At 35.7% G+C, this 23731-nt stretch overlaps 1 protein-coding gene across 2 annotated transcripts in view; it reads left to right on the top strand.

Moving 5' to 3' along the window:
- The window catches only part of chchd3a (coiled-coil-helix-coiled-coil-helix domain containing 3a), a 115888-nt gene that overhangs the window by 40341 nt on the left and 51816 nt on the right, over window positions 1–23731 (top strand). The window contains exon 4 of one of the 2 annotated variants that reach the window (XM_088645403.1): window positions 3763–3903. In XM_088645403.1, the coding sequence (XP_088501529.1) occupies window positions 3763–3903 (141 nt within the window). Of the gene's footprint in view, window positions 1–3762; window positions 3908–23731 lie in introns of both variants that reach the window. The other variant, XM_088645405.1, reaches the window with a different exon arrangement.

Genomic DNA, 23731 nt, shown 5'->3' with positions numbered 1-23731 from the left:
GACCACACACAACGGAGGACGACACAGACTCTTCTGACATGCCCACCTCCGAGCTGCACCTGTACTGGAGGAACAGAGGCACGTCCCTCACATGCCTGCAAGGCCTGGGAGGCAGCAGGGGTCGATGTGTTTCTAGGAGCAGAGATAGCTGTGGCCAACTAATCCTGCCCTCCGCTTGGTAGCACTCAACCAATAGTGTGGGTCGCAAAACTTTTCGTTCTGTGTACATGACATCGCAGTTAGCAGCCAACGACAGCTCTTTCACTCTTATTTGGACTCATCAGTGTGACATAGCCATCTTTGGTATGGATATATAGTTTATGTTAATTTCCATTAATATATAATATGATCCATTAATTAACCCTGTTATCATTTATTCGAGTTTCCATTTCTCGTGCTCCCTGGTGTTTACACATTACACCAATTCGCTGGTGTAATGTTTCTATGTATAGTAACATTTCTAGATTCTGGGAAAAGTATGAGCATCTGTCTAGGAGGTGAACAGGCTGGCTAAGGTTTATGAAACAACATAAAACAACAGCCATGCACAAGCAGGAATTAGCTCTAATTACAGCAGTATGTCTCTCTGTGTCACAGCAGTAGTCACTCCCAGCAGTCATAGCAGCAGTTAAACAGCTGGCAGTCTCTTCCCATCCCACAGCCCACCAACCTTTTATCCGATCCAAACTCTCCCCTGTAGAGGACAGGCTAGGAATTCCCCACTCAGGCTGCTCGTTCATCAGCTTATCATGACTCCCCTCTGATGCCACACACCTGTGAAAAACGCAGCACATACGACTTCTGTGCCCAACATTCAGAATTCATACAGAAAGTATAGAACGGACACAAAAACACTCTGATTTCTGACATCATGGAACAGGAGGTCATTCTGATGTTAGGACATGAAGTACCTCAGTTAATAAAAGAAAATATCTGTTGGATTTGATAAATCATATATACTGTATATTCATATATATTTTAATCATTCAAAATAATGATTCACATAATATATCAAATAATTCACATTTCTAGCTCTGTGTCTTCTGAGACCAAGACAAATAAAATCTGTGCATTAAACTATACCTTTGCCATTGATTCTATTTCAGCAGTCTACAATTGTATATAGGGGTTTTTGCATACAATATCAGTGCTTTCGTTACAAATAATAGTCTCAAATAATGTATAGTTTTTTAACTTGATATGTTCTATCCACAGCACAGGTATGGTCACTTGTGCTGCACTGCCTTTTGCTCCGCCAGTGAGGTTTTTTGATTAGGTGCTGGTTGAATTGCTTTGACATGTTTTTGTTAATTCAAAGTGCCTGTGTGATGTCTTCCAGTATTTGTTCATTATGACTCGTGTCTGTGTCCTGAGGGGGGAGGTGAATGTCCTTTTATTACTTCCAGACAGTTGCTGTTTTAAAGGTATGAGCAAGGCATTGTTCACATTTTCTTTGTCGAGAACCATCTTGGCACTGCATTTTTTATATTATGCAATGCTGGTCAAGTAGGAATTTCAGAAACTTTGTATAATCTTGTACTAAACGAAAAGGTGACTGGGGTGGGTAGAATGCCTTTCTCTCGTGTAGTTTTTTTTAGAATTGATTAACTGGTGACGAGCATATTCAACTTCCTTCTCCGGTTCCTTCAAAACACAGCCAGTAACCCTAGGGACATGTGGGGAAACACCTTTGTTGACAAGACTTATAATATCCCAGCATTCCACCTGTGAAAGCACCTTGTGAAGGAAACCCTACCAGCTGTGACAATTTCAGGTGAAAGCGTGATCCATTGTCCTTTTTTCTTAAGCCATTATATTCTGCACATGAAGGAAATAGCACATTCTTGTGTTTATTTTCACTTCAATATTCACTCCTGCATTGATGTTTAATTATGAATATGTGTGTTAGAACAATCTATGCCGTGATGTTCATTTTCTTCTGGCGATATTTTATCTGCAACTATGTGGTTCAAAGATGTCTGTAAATCAATTCTTAGAAGGGAATTGAGGTTTTAAAAGCACATTGAATTTGACATGATGACCTCATCAGACTGCTGTTCTAATTTCAGACTCTGTCATAATGGGGCAGTTGATGGATATGGTTCCTGTTGGGAATGAAGGTGCTTACTGATTATTTTTTAGATTTATAAAGATAGTGGTCAGTGCTCATGCATCTGTTTGTGTGTGGCTACTGAAATTTAACTGTGGGGAAATCAATGTGCTTTACACTCTTCTAAGAAATAACTGCAGTTTAATCATGATGCAAATAATGATAGGAATCAGTGTTTAAATTATAAAGGAGGTGCAGTGCAGGCACATTGATGGTGAACTAAATTATTCATTTTGTTGGTATAACTTACAAGGTTCATGCTGAGCTGAATCCATGGTTGCAACATGTTTTAATGTTTCGTAATTAAAGAGCCGCCCAAATGCCTTACCCCTTCTCTAAATCCCTCAACTATAGTACGGTCTTTGCTAAATAGCAGTTCAGAGATCTGGGTAATAAACGTCTATTAAAACACAGCAATTCTTTGTCATTCCAAAGTATGTATTTAAGACTGGCAACCTTTCTTCTTTTAAAGAAAATCCTTCATTGCTTTGAAATGTAGCTCTGAGAAGTGCAGGGTGGTCCCTGTAGATGTGAGTATTTCTGGGTGTATAATCCATTCGCTTTAGAAATCCAGACTGGACAGTAGCTGCCACTTATCCTCCCAGAGCAAGTGAGTTTGTGTTGATCATTAGGAAGTGTGCGAATGGAAGAAGAGGCATAGTGAGCCTTGTGTTATGTGAACAACTAAAAGTGTTTAGTTCCGAAGTACCCATGAATTAACTGTATTTTTTAAAATAGATGAAAACTTGTTTGGAATAATTTACTGGGTTTAGAAAATTGCCTTTCAGCACGACTCAGTCTTCATTCAATAGCACCTGTACGGTCAGGCTATAGGAAATGATTAAAAGGTCCAGAAATGCAAGCTTATGTAATTTCCCTGAGGAATAGAAAATATAAAATTTCTTTGGACATTAAAAACACTTACAATATTTTGAAAACCGTCTGTACGATATAGATTTGCTTAGACAGTCTAGACCTTTTTGATTCAGTTAATTGATTCAGTCTTTGATTCAGTTATTTAAGTGATGTGAGAAAATAACAGGCATGTAGGAGAAGAATGCAAGTATTAAGGAACAAACTCTTTGAAAAGAGAACTTGAAAAGTAAACCTTTTTAATTTGAATTATTTTAAGAAACTATTTTGCGTAGAGTTTGTCATCATAACTTGTTCACCCTGGGAATCAAGGTGCTTGGGTTATGGAAAATGTGTTGCTAAGCAACTGTAGAACTTCACAGCAATAAAGTGATTCAGCTTCTTGTAGTTTGCTTACCCATATTTTAAATGAAAGCACTCTTTTGTCAGTAATGGGTATTAAACAGTGTTACATTGTTCTACAGTTTCCTAATTGCACATTTTTTAAATATTTTTTTTTGTAATTTACAAGTTCTTGTGGTGGAAACAGCCTAGGAAAGGTTGTTCATGAAGCATAAACAACAGACTGAGATAACTTTAAATCTGACTTGAATCTCATACATTTAATTAAACTCCTGTCATAAGAAATATGTAAGAGTAAATGTTCTTTAAGTTTTGAAGTTAAAACTTTGTGGTCTTAAGTTCTGTATTGTTACACGTGTGTTTGTAACATGTGTTTGGTAACCTTATCGATGGCATTTCTCACCTGTTTAAATTCACCCCTCTGTGTTATTTTTAAGGTTAGAACAAGATAAAGCTTTTGTTCATGAGGAAATTGGTAAAGCGCTGGAGAGGGAGCGAGCTGCTGCAGAAGAGAGCATTAGCAGGGCTGTACTGCGGGAAAGAGTGACTGCGGAGGACGAGCGTCTGAAAGCCAAGCGCTTTGTAAGTACAAAAAGGCAATTGTACAAAACTGGCATAGTCCAAGGTGAAAAGACCAATTGAACAGTGAAGTACATAAATGGTTTTACGTAAAAAAGTACCAGCATAAAAAGAGCATGTAACCATATAGAGAATTCTCCCAAGTGTCCTTAAATCTTTTACATATAAAAATGTATTAAATATCTGAAAATACACATCTGTGGCTGCTAAATTGATGCCCCCATCAGCTTTTCTAATCTAATTTTCGTCATTCATTGCCAGTTTTGACTGAAAACTATTTGTAGGTTGGAAAAAAATTAATTGTTGTACTTCACAGTCACCTTTTAGATTTCTTGTCAGCTTTTGAACTTGGCTCAAGCCTCTGCCCCAGTGGTTTATCGGCATGCTATCCTTTGAATCATGACAAATGTCAGATATGTAGTGAGTAAAAATCTATACCTGAGTCTGAACAGAGGGCCGGTTCTAATATCTCCTTCTAATAATGGGCTGGCATTTGCAGCGCAGGTAAAGTAGTTATTTCAGATGAGGCCTTTAAAATGTTGTTGTTAAGGCATTGAGGGTGCAAGATATTATTTAGAAACTGGCATGTCACATTCTGTCATGGAAACAAAAAGCGCATGCATGCATGGTTGTTTCTATTTGTTTGATATTTTCATTTTTCCCAAATCTGTGTATGGAACATATCATTAATTTTAAAACAACAAGAGTGTTTCTGGCTGCAAATTAACTTAATAGATATTTGAACATTAAAACTCAAATTAGATAATATCCTGAAAGTATTACACGTTTTTTTTTTAGAAGAAAACATATATCAGTGAAAATTATTTATAACTCCAATGCAGACGTTAAACTGTTACCGGCAGGTACTGCCCCATACTAAGCTAGTAAACATTGCAAATAACTAGCCAGTTATGATATATAAAGCTTTGTTACACCATTTTTCAAGATATTTTATAACACTATACAATAACAAAATAGAAACAAAACAAAATCGAAAGAAATAAAGTACAGTAAATGTATTCTGTCTAATCAAGATTAAGATTAAATTACACAAAAGTACAAAGGCCAGAATCAGAAAATGAAGTTTAAAGGCTGGAATACGTTCATCCCTTATGTGCTGATGTGGAGTACATAAGTATAGTGGAGTACAGCGTAATTTAGTACGCTGGTGCCTGGACATAATGAATCCTGCTTTAAAGTAAATCAGCCATTGCAGTAATCTTATGTATCAATATTTCAGTGTCCGGAGAGATGCTAACTGACCAGTGTCCTGCAGGGTAAAATACAGTGCCTTGCGAAAGTATTCGGCCCCCTTGAACTTTTCAACCTTTTGCCACATTTCAGGCTTCAAACATAAAGATATAAATTTTTTATTTTATGTGAAGAATCACCAACAAGTGGGACACAATTGTGAAGTGGAACGAAATCTATTGGATTTTTGAAACTTTTTTAACTAATAAAAAAATGAAAAGTGGGGCGTGCAAAATTATTCGGCCCCTTTACTTTCAGTGCAGCAAACTCACTCCAGAAGTTCAGCGAGGATCTCTGAATGATCCAATGTTGTCCTAAATGACTGATGGTGATAAATAGAATCCACCTGTGTGTAATCAAGTCTCTGTATAAATGCACCTGCTCTGTGATAGTCTCAAGGTTCTGTTGAAAGCGCAGAGAGCATCATGAAGACCAAGGAACACACCAGGCAGGTCCGTAATACTGTTGTGGAGAAGTTTAAAGCCGGATTTGGATACAAAAAGATTTCCCAAGCTTCAAACATCCCAAGGAGCACTGTGCAAGCGATCATCTTGAAATGGAAGGAGTATCAGACCACTGCAAATCTACCAAGACCTGGCCGTCCCTCTAAACTTTCAGCTCAGACAAGGAGAAGACTGATCAGAGATGCAGCCAAGAGGCCCATGATCACTCTGGATGAACTGCAGAGAACTACAGCTGAGGTGGGAGAGTCTGTCCATAGGACAACAATCAGTCTTACACTGCACAAATCTGGCCTTTATGGAAGAGTGGCAAGAAGAAAGCCATTTCTCAAAGATATCCATAAAAAGTCTCGTCTAAAGTTTGCCACAAGCCACCTGGGAGACACCCCAAACATGTGGAAGAAGGTGCTCTGGTCAGATGAAACCAAAATCGAACTTTTTGGCCACAATGCAAAACGATATGTTTGGCGTAAAAGCAACACAGCTCATCACCCTCAACACACCATCCCCACTGTCAAACATGGTGGTGGCAGCATCACGGTTTGGGCCTGCTTTTCTTCAGCAGGGACAGGGAAGATGGTTAAAATTGAGGGGAAGATGGATGCAGCCAAATACAGGACCATTCTGGATGAAAACCTGTTGGAGTCTGCAAAAGACCTGAAACTGGGACGGAGATTTATCTTCCAACAAGACAATGATCCCAAACATACAGCAAAATCTACAAAGGAATGGTTCACAAATAAACGTATCCAGGTGTTTGAATGGCCAAGTCAAAGTCCAGACCTGAATCCAATCGAGAATCTGTGGAAAGAGCTGAAAACTGCTGTTCACAAACGCTCTCCATCCAACCTCACTGAGCTCGAGCTGTTTTGCAAGGAAGAATGGGCAAGAATTTCAGTCTCTCGATGTGCAAAACTGATAGAGACATACCCCAAGCGACTTGCAGCTGTAATCGCAGCAAAAGGTGGCTCTACAAAGTATTAACGCAAGGGGGCCGAATAATTTTGCACGCCCCACTTTTCATTTTTTTATTAGTTAAAAAAGTTTCAAAAATCCAATAGATTTCGTTCCACTTCACAATTGTGTCCCACTTGTTGGTGATTCTTCACATAAAATAAAAAATTTATATCTTTATGTTTGAAGCCTGAAATGTGGCAAAAGGTTGAAAAGTTCAAGGGGGCCGAATACTTTCGCAAGGCACTGTAGATAGCATTGTGATGTTTCTAATGTGCGTCGCATTATACTACAGGGCTAAAAATAACAATGATGTTTGAAAAAAACTGATGTTTGAAAGCAGAAATCATAACCTCCTTTTTGTCAAAGTCAATTTTAAGAAAGTTCTACTGTATCTGCTGTATATCTTAATGTCAGACAGACGTCTGTTACGTGCAGAAAACTTCAATGGTAATAAATGATTTGGTCTACAAATAGAACAGAAGGTCTTTTGCATAGTGGTGAAACCCAAATCAATGATGTCAAATTATCTGGCTAAAAGGCTTAAGTAGTACCTTGTGAAACTTGCTAAATAACTGAATCATCATCAGATTTAAAGCTTCCAAGGTTTATGAATAACCTTCTGATTGTCAAATATTATAAACAAACAAAAATTCTAATAACCTTAGATCTAATTGTTCCAGCCATCATTAATGACAATTTTAGATGTTAAATTCATTTTGTACAAAAACATGATTCTAATTTCATGTATCTGGTTGTCATATTTTAAGGTGGCTTCAGTATGCTGTAATAGATGGCAGGTTTATTAGAGGAGGTAAAGAGTTCATCCCCAGGAGAGTTTAGAGTGTTTACAAACATATGATGTTGGTTACATACCTCATTTAGCACATTCATCATATTAATAGAAAAATGAGTCATTTTTAGATGATTCTGAAATACCAGAGCACACAGCCTGAGGTGGAATGTATCATTTCTCAGTCTATTGGAAAACATAAAATCTCAAGTAATAACACCAGGAGTAATAAATATTTTGTCTTCACCTTGCTTTCATAGCAGATGTAGAAAAACCTTTGTCGAGTTTTATGGGAAGCAATCCATTTTTTTAAAATTTATGGCTGAAGGTTTTTAAAACACACCCTCAGTCATATTTACAGTGTTCATTTTTTTTTTTACTGTGTGCTGAGTTCATACTGATACTACGTAGTTACAGTACATGGACACCAGGCCAGTCCCTGGAGTGGTATAAGACTTTGCCAAACCTAGCCGTCATGTCTGCCTGGGGCTTGCAGTAACTAAGGAAGAGTTGCTGAGAGGAAGCTCATCCAGAATTCTTAATAAAAATAAAACTACTGTAGCATTAAGGACTTCACAAAAAAACTTTTTTTTTTTTTACGAGGGCAGGCAGGAATTAAAACCTTTTATTAAAGAATCTCCCTATTTTCTTCTTTTGTAACTAAATGTAAAATGTAAATGTAACTAAAGTTAGGGTGAAATATGTAAATTATATATAAAGTAAGTCAGCCTGAAAGTAGGATCCAACCTGGAATTTAGATACTGCTAACAAGCCGGTTACCACTGTTGCCAAAAAGACCCAGAGAGGTGTTATTTTGCAGCTTCAGTGCCTGTACTGTATGTAACGTTGTGCTGTATATAGGATGTTAATGGAGGGTAAGTAATAATAGCCCAATATTAGGCAGTCCCAATACCATATTGTTTGCAAGCAAGTCATGATAGTTGAGCAATGAAGTGTGGCCACAGTTCAGGCCAAATGTCTTCATGTTTAATTTCATATGAAAAGTTATGGAGAAATAAATAGGCAATAGTTGAAAAGTCAAGAATTTATTAATTAAAACTAACAAAAAATATATTATTTCCAGACATCAGTGTACACTGAGTAAGTTCTTCAGAAGGAGATGACCGTCCCATTCATGTACTAAACGCGTGACAAACATTGCAAGGCAGATTTAGAAATATTTCCACCAACATGAAAGATAAAGCTTGTTTCCCTACATTTAAGCTGAGTCCTTTCCATGTGCAACATCTGGTTGGTTTTGGTTTGCCAAATGAGGAGTCCAAGTGTTGAAGACTGTAGTCATGGAGCCCTCTCTCTCCAGAATTGGGCTCCTCTTCTTCCATCAATCAATATCTGTTCTGTCCTTCTCTGATAATTAAGTCTACTCTTCAGGTACAGTGTTGATCACTGGAGCTAGCCAGAGTTGTCAGACATCTGATGGTCTCCACTTAATTGGAGCTGCTTATCTGATCAGATTACCCTGACCTGCGAAAACCCATGAAAAGATCTACTTCCCCCAATAATTCTTTCATATACACTGCTGAGGAGGGGTCCCTTTTAAGATAAGGGGTAAATCGGTGTAGGCTTTCTTGAGATAAATAAACTAGGAATGGAGGTTTTCATTGTTGGTTTGTATTTGATGTTTGGAGAAGATAGAAAAATCTCTCTTAAGATGATATTAAAGTGGTGGACCAAGGGGCGTCTGAGAATTTGGTTGTGGTGTCTGTAAGTAGCTTAGCTACCTGGCTATTTATAGAGTGCCCATTTATTGAAGAGAAGAGTTAGACCTAGGGTGGAGCTAGGGTAGAGGTATGGTTGTGTTTGGTTTCCTTTTTCACCACACTGTAAATACACCACATTTTACCATAGAGCTGTGTTTCTCAGTTGTCCACCTATTTAAATGGAAGCTCACCACTGAACTACACTCCTGACAATGTCACTGTCCTTATAGTATAATGTTTTCTGTTAAGCAGTATTTACGTCAGGATACTTATATAAACATATAAAGGAATGGTGTGCGTTTGTCATTTTTGGAAGAACTCTTCTGTACATTGGGCAAAATTCTCATGCCAGGAGACACATTTTGGTGTACAGCACACTAATATACATTAGAAATATGATTTTTTACTTTACACTTACTATTTATAATAAGTAGTATGCTGTAAATTGAATGTAAAAGTGGAAAGTTATACTCTCTAACTCTGCCATTCTTGTCTTTTATTAATATTATTACTTTCTTTTTTCAGTACTGTAACATGTCCTTCTACTGCTGTTTAAAGTGTGAATATAAGATGGACTAGATCAGCTTTTGTAAGATTTGAATAAAGAACCAGAGTTGTACATTAGTGCACTATCTTAACTTTAATTCTTTATGGTCAGATGTCAGCAGTGTCTGGAGAAATGCCTCAAAATGCTAGTTTACCAAACTACTACAGTTTTCTTAGTCTCAATGTTGGACTCCAGACTCTGTTTTGTGATCTGGCAATCATGTAGAACATCAGTTTTCATATGAATTTGCTCTGAAAACCCTGGGTTTTACAGACTTTAAAGTAATATGGGATGAAAAGAGGAACACTGTGGAGAATAAACCTACACATTTCTTAAATGAGGTTATTATTATGTGGGGAATTCATATGTCTGAAGTTTTCTCAACTTTATACTTTTTCTTAAATCTATTCATAGTCTGTTCTTGTTTTTGCAGCAGAGTATTTTAAGCTTGTCTTCTTAAGTGAATATAAAAGTTAAAGTCTCTTGTGGGATTTAAGTACTTTTTCTTATCTGCTTCTTAAAAACCTACTTTCAGTTCATTGTTGGTAACTGGACTATTAGCATCTTTTAAACAGTAATAGCCTCAGAGGAGCTGAAAATGGTAAAATCAAGCACTGAAAGAAAACGCAAATATGCAAATTGGGGTCCCACACATCTTGGTGGTTTAAAGCAAAGGAGCTTGGAGATTTCAGGATGTCTGATATTTTTCTTTCTCTAAAAATCCTTTTCTCTTGTGATGTTTGAATACATTTGTGAGGTTCATCATTAACAGCCCTCGAGTGTTTTTAGTAAATGTCATATTTGTCAGTTCTTACATAACATCCATTGTTTTTATGTTCAGAATAGGCTTTTTTTTAATAAAGAGTTTACTTAAATCATGCTTGATATTTTTTTGGTCAGTATTAACTTGGGAACTGCCTTTTGTGTTGGTAGAGCTTTGGTGAAAATTGCTACTGTGCTCTTTTCAAATTACCTTAGTCAACACAGCAGGAGAATTGTAAAAATTAAGATTTTATTTAGTGCAGCTAGAGATAGCAGCTAGGTACTGAGGGGAGGAGAGAGAGTGGGATAGAAAGGGGGCAATTAAAACAATGTTTGCTCAAATGTCAAGCCAAGGTCTGCTATGAAGTTTGTATTGTTTTCTTAAGAGATTTGGTGTTTTTTTTTGCTATGCCCTTTTGTAGTTAAAAATATTTTCTTAGTTATTCCTGTAATGATTAGAGTAGTAGTAATAACATTTGTTTGGAGGCAAAACCACCTGTGGTGTAAATACAACTAAAGGTATTAAAGGTTAAGTCTTTAAGTAAGTCTGTTCAGTTTGCAGCTTGGTATTATTTTGATAGAAAGATGCACAGTTTACGAGAAATGTGTTACTAAACTGCACTTTAACCATGCATAAAACAAGCCTGTTTAAAACTCCAAATGAAATAAAAGTATAAATTTAACTGTAATTTAAGTTCCTTTTCCAATCAAACAAACACTATTCACCTGTTAGTGATGCCATCTTAGTGATGGGCATAAAACTTGGGGGAATAGATAGGCCCTGCAGCCCCCGTAAAGCTTGTAATAGCAGATGGTAACATCCTACTTACCATATATATTGTAAGATCTAGCCAGACAGACCATCTGCAGGAGATGGGGTTGCATGGCTTGTATATTCTCCTTTATAAAAAAAACTGGAACCAGTCTTTTCTTTAAATGTGTGGATGCATGGTTATTTTCTTTTTGCCACTTCTATGTAAAGTGGTATTTTACCACTAGCAATGGAAAAATTAATGTTTATTAATGTAATGTTTTTATCAAATTCAGATTTGTTTTACTTGCTACTCTATTATCAACTTATTCTCCATTTTAAATGTATTTTGTATTGTGTTATTTTTGGCTCCTCGCGTGTTTCATCACATGTGGACTACAGTCGTCACTTTTTACTGGAATATGGTTAAATGACCAATAGGATAAAAAGTGAGCTGCTCCATCCTGGTCCGAGCAGAATTCATGCACATTCTGAAGACTCTTTTTAAAATTTACAGATATAATAATATTGATGATTCATTATCAATCGTTCTGGATAATTTTATCAATGTTGTTGTTCATGCGGGGTTTTACGTTTTGAGATTAACCAGAAGCTTTCTTATCCCTTGAGACCTTATAAAGTGCATATTCAAAATAATTCAGCTGTGCATATGTAGGTTATTATATTATACAGTTATGATTTTTATTTCTTTTAGTGTTCTTCTGGGAATTTGGAAGCAACTACATTTTGCTTGTCTGGCACTACAGCAGAAGCTGAATGAGACATTGTCAGGTTTTGTACTTGTAAATGACAATTCAAAATTTCCCAGTCAGATTAAAATGACTTTTTCTGACAGAAAGCATTGTGTAAAAAAAATTAAAGTCTTTTCAGCTATGACAAGTCCACTCCAGAGGACCTGAAAGTAATTCGAACAATCTAAAAGTATTGCATTCTGATTCACTCAAGTGATGCTGCCATCAATATCTCTTGCACATTTCAATTAATTCTAGCACTTAATTTGCAGTGAAAAAATTATGCAGTATGCATAGTATGTGATATGTGATGGTTTCATATCTTCATATCATATTCATTCATCTTGAGAATATCTCTCCTGGCTCTTCTTTGATAAAATTCCACGACAGGGGCTTGAAGTGAAAAGAAGTAGCTGTATCCTGATAACTCCTTAGATAATAAGCAATTAATAGTTACCAATAAATAGAATAGTACTGTTGTCACATAACTGTAACCATTAAGGACAGAGATTGAAGAGCTTGCAGTGTACTGCTTTTTTTATTAATTGAACTATTCTCAATCCAGATGCACACATTTCCTAGAATGTCTGCTGCCTATATTTGGCGTAATAATCTTTTCTGAAGAACTATATTAAAAGCCTTTGGAAAATCTAAACACACCATATTGTATGCTCTTTGTGTATCCATTACTGGTGTTTATTCACAAAATTATTTTGTAAGACAGGGATTCCCAATCCTGATCCTGGAGGATCACATGCCTACTGGTTTATGTTCCAGCCAAGTTCCCTGTCACACAGTTTAACTCTTGACTAAATAGGATTAATATGATCAATTTCACTCTTCAGCTTTTAAACATATTGCCTTTTAAGTACTGCATTTCAAATTTAAAATAATATCCCAAACTGTTGAGTAGAAAAAAAAAGCTAATATTCCAGTAAAGAATTCAGTACATTTACTGGTGTTTACTTTATTGCTGTGAGACAAGAGAGTTGGGTGATGTATAAAAGGTAAGAAATAAAAATGTCCTGATTCCATTTTACTAAATTTAATAATACCCCTATTTTGAGGAATGTGATAGAACTATGTGAATACACGTGGTCTCTTTTTCCCCCTAGAACAATGAGGTAGCACAGGAGGGTAAACCTAGAAGATGAACAAATATTTATGGAACTCTGCACAAATGATTAAATAATTGTTTACAGAAGCAGTGAGTCCCTGAGCCCAGGTCTGCAAATGTCTAAAGCAAGGATGGGTAACCTATAGCACATGTGCTTTATTGAAAAATTTATAGATTTTTAATGGCACTTGCAACGAAAATCTAAGAAGTCGCAAAGAAATTAAGTCTAAATAATGATTAAAAATGATGCTTGACTTCTGCGTGATTCTCTACAACATGCTACCTAATGAAAGCTAGGAAGAAATGTATTCAGTTGGTTTATTTCCAGCATTATGTTTAGCAGGACTAGCCTATTGTTTTCACAGGAAAGCTTGCAATCAGTGCTGCAGTGCTTACATTTAAGTGTAAGGTCAAACATTTTGGGTAAAATGGCGGTTGTTAAGAAAGCCAAGTTAGATGTTTTCTCACTGCATTTCTCTTTTTGAGAGATGCACCATTTACCGCACATCAGGTGTCAAACGACATTTTAAGACAAAGACGACAAACACCTCAAGGATGAGGTGGACACGGCTATCAGATGGGCCACAGCGAGGTACGGAAAACAAAGCAGCATCTTCACTAATTTCCGTGTGAGTAAAAATCAAGCCACGGAAGCAAGTTACAAAATTGCACAGTGTATTACGAAATATGGAAAGTCATTTACAGATGGGGCATGTATAAAAGAGCCTTTTCTCTGAAGAAAGGTACATTTTCACTGCTCTCAGCATTGAGGTCGACATACCTCTGTGAACAGGTATTTTCACAAAGGTCAGTTCTTTGTCTGTCCAATAGCCGGTTAGCAACAGAACCAGCACTGAACTGAACTGAATTAGCTCAGAGACTTGTGTGCTACATAAAGTTACAAGTCTGAGGTTGGAGATCTCAGCAAGGGAGCACGGTCAAGGATCACACTAAATGATAAGATGTGCGTATCCATTTATTAATTTGAGATATTATATTTTAATATTGCATCTGTATTAATCAAAATGTAAGTAAGGTATTATTGCCACTACAAAAGTATTAATGGCATGCAAATCCTTAAAAAGATAAGATGACCGTATACAATTTCTTGCATTAGGAATTTATTTTCCCATACCCCAGCTTGCTGTCTCCATGAGACACACAGGCACACAGACAGGGAGAGAGAAGCTTGGGGTCAGAGCACAGGGTCAGCCATTTATATGGCACCCCTGGAGCATCTGGGGTTAAGGGCCTTGCTCAGGGGCCCAGTGGAGTAGGATTCCTCTGCCGGCCGTGATTTGAGCCGGCAACCTTCCAGCCACAGGCGCAGATCTTTTGCCACAGTGCCACCACTCTGCCCGCATGTGGATAAGCTAACTCTTGGGTCGTCCCTGCTGAAAGGTTGCTGACCCGTGGTCTAAAGTTATCCTCCTTTGTCCACTGAGATAGGCCACGCTGCGATTAAAAGAATCTTGACAGCTTAGAGAGGGAATGCTGGTTTACAAACATCATAAAACTCTACTCTCTAGAGCTGTGTAATGTTGAGAACTCTTTCTCTGTACCCATTCTTGAGATACGAGTTTTACCAGGGGAATGGTAAAAAAGGAAATGCATGTTTTTCAACACTTAAAACAAACTCAGCACCTACGTTTTGTCAGGTCTCTTCTATGCTTAGGAATACCTGGACTTTTCCATTCCCCAAATAGAGATCAAAATGTTGGTGTTTGTGTTGGCGCGCTATGGGAAAGTGGATATCACCAGTGTGATTCCTATTATTGTTCTGATCGGCAGGAGAGGAAAAAGAGATACTGGCTTAACGCTCCACCTCATATACAGTACCTGAACTAATCCAGTGGGTTTGGTCAATCACCTGTAAGGCCATTTCCAGACCTGGGTTCCCCGACAACAGGCCTCTTATTACTGAATGGTGGAAAAGGCATTCTGAGCCACTCCCTGTCTCATAACACTCTTATTTAAGTAACATTGAACCCTGTGCTTTGGGGCAGTTATTTTTAATATCTACCAGTGTTTTAACGGACTTACTGTAACCCAGATTCCACTTTATTATGGAAAATAGGCTCACTCTACACTGAATCTTTTTCCCAAATCTTGCTAAGAGCTGAGTTTTGACCTGGGTCCAACTACTATTAGTAAATCTTTACAGATCTGAAACAACACACTTTCACATTAATAAAACTAAAAAGGCTTCCAAAAAGCATGTCAGGACACAAGTGCTAGTGTAAAGGGGGTCTAAGTCTGATTTATTCTACATTTCTTCATTTTCTTTTTCCTGTATTATGCCTTATTTCTCCTCTAGTCTTTTTCCTTTTCCAAGTTAGCTGAAATCTGCTGAATTTCCCTCTCCTTCCTAATCTCGGCACATTTCCCAATCAAGCTATTACTGTTTTCTCAGAGTAATGTCTACAAGATCTGGCCTTTTGCCCTACCTCTCAAAAAAAGAGTGGGTAAAGTCTGTCATCTTTTTCCACCAATCTTATCTCTTCTCATTCTCCTCTCTTCTCTGCTTGCTATTTGATTATCCTTCATTTCTGCTGTTCTGTCCTGTTGCCGAACTGTCTTTGATCAGTGTTTGACACCTAATCAGAAGTCCACTATAAAATGTCTTTTTTTAGAGGCAGCAGTATATCATGCTGCACTCTGTAAACATTTGCCAGTACCAGTGTGCTTTTTCACAGTACCCCTACAACAAGTCAGCTATGTTAAGTACTGTGTATCCACAAAATCTTCAAAAGAGCATATTCGGTCAAAAGGTAGCCAGACACAATTTCTTTGACATTGGAGTATGCTGTTATAGAAACCAACATGTACCAATTCCATGGGTATGATATTTTTGGTTAACACTATTGGCTAGGGAAGGACTCTTGCCATTATATATATTTTTTGTATTGTTACACATTTGAATTGCAATTCATGAACAAATTCAAGTTCACAAATTTCCAAATTCACAAATATGCTTGATTATATTGTTTCTCTGCTTTGTACATTATTTGATTGAGTTTATATTAATGTTATGCTAACACTAATTATTGACTGTTTTCATTTACACAATCTACTGTTAAATTGGAAAATGATGTTTGTTTGATGTTTGCTATCTTTTGTGGTCCAACTATAACTAGAAAAAAAATGAAGAGGAGAATCTCACATATGATACTGTTGTGGAATGTTCTGACCACATTCCCCTGTTCTATGTATTAAATTTAAGCATAGTGCTTGATTATTAAAATCAATTTAATATTAAAATTATTTAAATCTGGTACATTCACCACTATTTACATGTAGAGGTCCCATTAAAGAACAGCTTAGGATTTTTAAAATTGTGTTTAGTATTTTGATGAACTCATTAGGATATTTATAGTTGTAATAGTGATCAACCATGGTTACAAGGCAGTGTGGAGCTCCAACCACACCTGAATAAGCATCAAATAGTTATTTTAACACTGTTTCAGGTCAACATAACATACAAATAACCTCTGCATTTTTGAAGAATACTGTTTATATTTAATCAATATTTTTTATTCTTCAGGTTTACTGCCCTTATATTAAGAATTCTAGTTATATCTTGTTTTTATCAGATCATATTTTTCTATCAGATTGCTATAAAATAAAATATTAAATGTAAATGTGCATTTTAATGTTTACATTATATTATTTGTGCATGTTATACAATTACCCAGTGTTATGATTAAAATAACTTTTGTTTTTAAAATGTATAAAGTTTTAATATTGCTTATTTTAATAATATGCTTTGCTGGCCTTCATCTTATCACACACAGCTAGCATCATTTAACCTGTGTTCCAATAGCACTGGTCATCCTTTCATATATTTTTAGTTGTCTGTGCGGAAGAACAATTATGTTGACCACTACCCTGCTCACAATTCCAACACAACAGGTATTGTTTTAGGAGAGTTAAATGGTGGCATCTTAGACGTGGAGACATTTTTTCAAAGCTGCTTTTTTCCTCTTGGCCGTGTAGCATTAATAAATGGGTAAACCTGGAGCACATTGTGTTAGTTAATGGTTTTTGAGCATCAGCTAACTGGCACAAGCTGTGAAATATATTATGGATTTCTGAGCATCTGTCGCATTCATTCATCATTAGCATGCTTTCTGGACTGTTCAGCATTTGTTTCTCCTTAAGAAGTGAGTTCTAGCAGTAGCAGGTTTAATAAATAGTCCTCCATGGTCCTCCAGAGCTCAATAATCCCGACAGATTTTTAAAATGGAAGAACCAGTACTAAAATGATAAATGATATGTTTAGAGAAAAAGTTCAAATTTAATGTATTCCTCATTCTTTAGAATTGTAATCTACTTTAATATAGAATTACTGTCAATATAACTTTTTATATGCGTCCTATGATTTTTTTTATTTTGTCTATATATATATTTAGTTTGAAAGCATACATTATTTATTTTGTTTTTAGGAGTGGTATGTATGGGAGAATTAATATTTCATTGAAATTATTAACTCTAATTGTGATAAGTGTCTAAATGCACAGTAACCCTTTGATACTTCTGGTGAAAACCAGAAAGTAAACCCTCAAATGTCAGTTTTCTTATTGGTTTTGAAGGTTCAGCATAAAGACAATCTATGTGGGACAGCTGCGCGACCAAAAACAATATTTCAATAGAAAGATGGATGGACTTTTGCTGGGTCTTGACAGCATTTTCAGAAAGTTGTGGTTGAAGGCCATGATTCACTGCGTGCATTAATGGAGGATAATGTGCCACAGATGGTATCAAGAGATGAAAGGAAAGCAGCCTTAGAGTGGGAAAGAGTACCTGCAGCCTGAACCCCTTTGTATCCCTTCATTGCAAGGCAGAGCAGAGGTGTTGTACGGTATATACACTGAGGAACAGTGGGAAACTCGTACATTTTGAAAGCTTTTTGTGCAAAAAACCTTATTTTTAATTTTGCTACAATTATTACTTTCTTGTATATTATGTCAAAATATAAAATAGATTTTTCTTTGTACAGTATAAGAGGTAAGAAAACTCTGAAATTTGAAACTTTCTCTTTATGCCCTAAACTCTGTATTGGTCTTTCTTTATTCTCATTAATTAACTTATAGTTTGCAGTTTTGGTTTTGACTGATACTGACCTTAAAGCTGGCTCACAGCTTGACATTGAATCAATCACCAATGAGAATGTTTTAGGAGAAAAACAAAGCCAGAGGCAGATATTTCAATCAAAAGGAGAGTGATCAATCTTGAGAAAGAATGATTTAACAGCTTTTACTGAGAAAGGGTTTATGATTTAAAATGGAACTGCTCAGATAAAGATTCTTAAAGTCTTAAAAAGCCAAAGTTTTAAATATGAGGGTAATGTCTTGTAGCACCCAGCTCTAATAAATGTGATGTAAAACACAAAGAATAATTTAAGGCTTTCCTTCTCAGTTTCTCACATAAATGTGGCATAATTTTTAAACAGTGAGTAATGTAGATGTATTTAAAAAAGGGACACATTTCGTATCTTTTAATATTGGTATGGATGTGTTGATGTCAAAGGCTTTGACAAATGTAGTCTGTAGCACATTTTCTTCTACTGTGCAATCTGCAGAACATGCTGTGAATGTAGGCTGTTGTTATCTGGAGTGATTGTTAATATTAGAGGCATTGCTACATATCAGAAATATAGGAGGCCCTGGCTCCCCACAGCTCCACCAAAGACTGCATATGAATAGGAAATAAAATATTACCTGTGGCTATCACTTTAATCCTGCACTGGACTAACTTCAAATAACCTGCTGAAACCGAACATCTCCCAATATCGAAACCTGAATCTAGAATTACATTTGTCTGCCGCTCAACCTGATCCACTCAAAAAAACCAGCACAATGTGGAAGACCTTACGCAAAAGTACATATTCATAACCTTGCAATGGGTAAAGTGGCTAGAAAATGAATGGATGGAAAAACCTTTATTGGCATACTATATACAGTGCCCTCCAAACGCTTTGTGTAATCCTTTAAGATGCTTTGCCTGTTCTTGGCATGTCCAGACTTTATTTTTTTCTTTAGTGTATAAAATGGAGGTTCAGTTTGATTTCAAACTGCAGATGACTTGACAAGAGATTTTTTTTTTCCATTTTTTTCTTCTGATCAACTCCTTGGTTACACTGGCCATTCGATTTGGACTGTTGTCATGCTGCACGGTGAGGTGTTGCCCATATGTGTGTTGCAAATTTAAGGAAATTCCAAGTTATTTTTCTAAACTTGACACTTCTTCGGTCACCATCTTTTGTTGTATTATCAGTAAAGACAAGTGAATTGTTCTAAAGGTGACCTCTGCATTGTAACACGTGAATGACACAGCCTAATATTTAAATCAATACCTTAAAACAATATAGTTGAATTTTTAAATCTATTGAATACAATCCATTTTCTCTTCACTTTAGAATTTGTGCTTTACTGAATGTTGATTTTTTATCTGATGTTTTCATCAGGATTTTTGGTTACAAATGATGTGTTAATACTACCTTAAACAATACATCTCTTTAGTTATGAATATAGAGGTTAGACAGGTGTAATATGGTTAAATCTTTGTAAAAAAAAACATGAACATTTGATATATTGAAACTTTCCTTTTGCAGTTGTTGGTTTATATTCATTATAGTACAGCATCTAGAATGATGAGCTTGTCTAGGTCACAGTTTTACATTCCCCTGCAGAGTCTGTTTTATATCCAAATTTAGATACTTGTGGAAGACTTCAAGGGAAATCTGACATTGGCTTTCTTTTTAACAGCAAGGACAGGCTTCAAAAGCTTAATTTTCTCTAGAACCAGGGTACTAGCAAGCCCTTTCTGAAGCACATAAGCCATAAAAAGCAAGAAATTATTTGATTTGAATACTGTGTTTACAGCATCCACTGGATGCCTATTAGAAATATTACGCTTAAAATAATAAACTAGCTTAGCTTGGTTATTTTACATGTAATTCTACATTTGCTTGTGCTAACATGCATACCAAGATATGGACTTATTGCGTATGGGACCATGATATGAAGAGTTTGTCCTTTTAAATGAGAAATGAAGACTAACGAACATGAAATGTGATTCACTGTGGGTATGAATCATTCCTGGTCAAACATTTATTTATGGCTAACGCCATCTAAAACCGTTAGTTTTCCTCTAGTCACTCTGCAGAGGTTAGATTGTTGTGTAATCCTAGCCATTTTGCTGTCTGCAATCGGCTTAAAGATGCTTCCCAATTACCAGCCCTTTGAAAGACTACACACTGAAGCAACACCACATGCAGTAACTGCAGAAAATTGTAATTGTAATCCCTTTAATTTTTTTTTCCTTTTATGTCTTTGGCTGTATACACCCATTTTACCATTTCATCTATGATGGTCTATCCGCAATCTTTTGAACTTAATAAAGCTATTCATATACATTTAAAAGGGTAATGGCATTCTCTCCATGTTCAATAGATATTTTTGTCTTGTAATTAATCCATTTAACCACCATGGTCTCTTTTACTTCAGATTTACATTTGCTCACATTTTCAATGGATTTGTTCAGAAAAACCTGAACTGTATCCTTGAACTTTGGTTCCACTCATCTATAGAACTAAATTTTGCTTTTTGAACCTGATTTAGTCTTCATTCTTCACACCATCTACTTCTCATCAGCCATTGCTTGATTTAATATGATATGTAATTATTCTCTTCTTGAGGTGTGTACTTCTTCGCTGGCACCCTAAAATTGATCTTTTTTGGTTCTTAATTTTGCTTTGAAGGTTTTGTGTGTTGAAAATTACTTCTAACCTTAAATGAAAAGAAAATGAACAAAAAAGTGATACTAAATGTCTCTGGGAAACCTGTTTACTTCAAATGTTGTTGCACTTACATACGTGCAACTCTGGCTCTTTCTGATAATAGCGTGCAATTCATTTCTCTAAGTATTAAAAAAGCCTTGCTGAGTTATGAATTAGATATACTCGAGGTGTCATTTTTGAAATGAGAACTTGAAAATCGAGGAACTTATGTGATTTCTCTGTCGTCTTCTAGTGTACCTTTTAAGCTTCTTTTAGTTAAGAAGTATGTGAATTCTCTTTTCTTTAAGTAACTATTGCCTGTTTCATGTAATGTCTTTTAAAGAGTTTTTAATGTGCACCTAGTATTGTATGAATGTACAGTTCAAACAGAATGGATAGTGTTAGTGACTCATAGCTGCTAATTACTTGCCCATTTACCCAAACCTCAAAATTGTAGTTAGCAGTAAAACATTTTGTTATCAAGTGAAACTTTTTTTTAATTTGACAGATGTTAACAGAGGCCAAATTGTTTATCTGAGGAGATCTAAACATTTATTTGAAAGAACTTTTATTTTTTCTCTTAGGTGCACATTACACTTGCATACCCAGATTCCAAAACAGATTCTGTTCTGTAACAGTGGTTATACAAGAAGGGTGTAAGGTGAAACAACACTCCTTTGTGAAGAAGAGTATTGAAAGACGTGTGTGAATAATCCATACTATACTTAATTAAACAAATGAAACCGTGTTTTTGAATTTTTATTTTACTAGTTTCCACGAACCAAACTTGTGAAACTGAAAAATAAAAAAGTCATTTTTTTAATACATACATGCCAGATAATTAGAAAATAGTTATGTTTCAAAATGTAGTCTTAAATGCTTGTTATAAAAATTAAGCATATGGAGGGAATGTAGTATTTACCATTTTAGAAGATAGAATCATTAGTATCGTGGATGAAAACGAATAGATAAATAAGGAATTAATTTGAGTTTAATTTAAAGTGTTGAGAGATACAACTGCCCACAAAGAGAAAACATTAATGGTTTATGCATTATGTTAAAGAATGTAATGCATGCTAAAACGCTATATAAAGCATGTATGAGTCCTTGAGAAATACTTTTATAAGTATAGTCAGTATTAAAAAAAAGTTTGGAATATATTGATATAAAATTATTTTAGACTTGCACTTTTTTTGTTTTTTATGTTTTCCTGACCTTTGTAACAATTTGTCATTTTTTCTGTCTTATGAATAGGACCAGGATGCTTTTTGTTTGTTTTGATTTAATTGTTATCACAAAAACAGTCCTATGTACTGAAGTTATCTCAAACATGATTGTAATTAATATATGTTTGTTTTCAAAATATAGAAATGCTACAAAACAGCAGATATCTCTGTCAGTCCCACAGTGACAGCTGGTGCACACTGACCATTGTTCCATGACAACCACCAGCAGGGTCTGTAACAGCAAACATTTTAAGAGGATTAGAGGACGCCAGCATCCTTTCAGTAGTATTCATTTCCATTTTATTGTTGTCTCCTTTCAGAAAAGCAAGATAAATGCCACTTTTATAATTAGATACTCTAAGCTTTGGTCTTCAAAATATGTTCACTACTGTTGTCCAGACATTCTAAAGGTGCTATATGGAAGCTTACTGCTTTAACTTGACACTGTTTGTCTGCACTCTTTTAATTGCGTGTACAGTTCAGAACTTATTTCATCCTTGAGCTTTTTAAAACTTCTGGGTGTTTTTATTCAGACATTCAGACCAGTGCACAGTCCGGCACAGTGTTTCGGAGAGCAAAGAAGGTATTTTTAATTGGCAGTGCCACAACCTGGCAGAGAAAGCTTGCTGCTCTTGGTCATTAATTGGCACCGACGGCTGCCAGTGCAGTGAAATATAACAGACTTAGATTGATGGATAGATACAGGTGTCAGAAAAGGCTGCTTTTTGACAGTCAATTTACAACTGTGAATAGGAGAAAATGTATTTTAGTGCATGATTGTATCATAGGTAGGCATTGTAGAGTAGCAGTTTGAGCCTTTGGATTTTGAACTGGAAGGTTGTGAGTTAAATTCTAATCTTAAACCCTTTAAGTTTATGTTCTGCCAAAGAACAAATTTGTGTTGCACAAAGACAAAGAGCAGTTAATGTTTTCTGAAAGAACCATAATTATAGGAGATTTAAATTATATTCCATAATCCACACAGTGAAACTGTCATTTGTGAATGCAAGCAATTCCAGTGATATAATCCAATAATAAATTACATTGAGACTAAGGGCCTTTTGTGTGATTTAAAAATCGGGGAAAGGTATTGCGTCACCATTTCAAGCATAGAATGTTGAATTTGTAGATTCTTGGTTTTTTTTTAGATGAAGGTTTTCATAACTGCATGCAGGTAATAGACTGAAGAACTGTCAGAATAAGAATAAACAGAAAAGACCCCATAATATTTTAACTTAGTACTTGTTGTTAAATTATAAAATATAAAAAACAAAATCTGTGTTTCTAAAGAAAATTTTACAAATAAAGCCGTTAGAGAGCTCACTGTTTTGTAATATAACCTCAATAATTACACCATGCATGATTAGTTCCCAACATTGTATTCTTAATTAAATAGATGTTAAAGCCCAAAGGTTATATATTATATATGTATATGGAATTTCAGCTGGGAACTGTTACTTTAACTGTGCTGTAAGAAATAATTCAAACACTCAGTCATGTGTGCTGTGTTAATTTTATTATGAATTAAGACTCCTTTCAACAATACAACAATATATTATGAGAATAATAATAATCACTTGGATTTGTATAGTATTTTCATTCCATTTGGTTCTCAAAGTGTTTTACATATAGAAGGAAGCCTACTTCATCCACTACTGAATTGTAGTACCCACTTCACTAACTTGTGTCATCTATTTTGTGCCAGCAGCTAA

This window comes from Lepisosteus platostomus, chromosome 9 (genome assembly GCF_059453375.1).
Source record: "Lepisosteus platostomus isolate fLepPlt1 chromosome 9, fLepPlt1.hap1, whole genome shotgun sequence".
Lineage (NCBI taxonomy): Eukaryota > Metazoa > Chordata > Actinopteri > Semionotiformes > Lepisosteidae > Lepisosteus > Lepisosteus platostomus.
The sequence above is the reverse complement of the archived record's forward strand: the minus strand, read 5'-3'. Positions and strand labels throughout refer to the sequence as shown.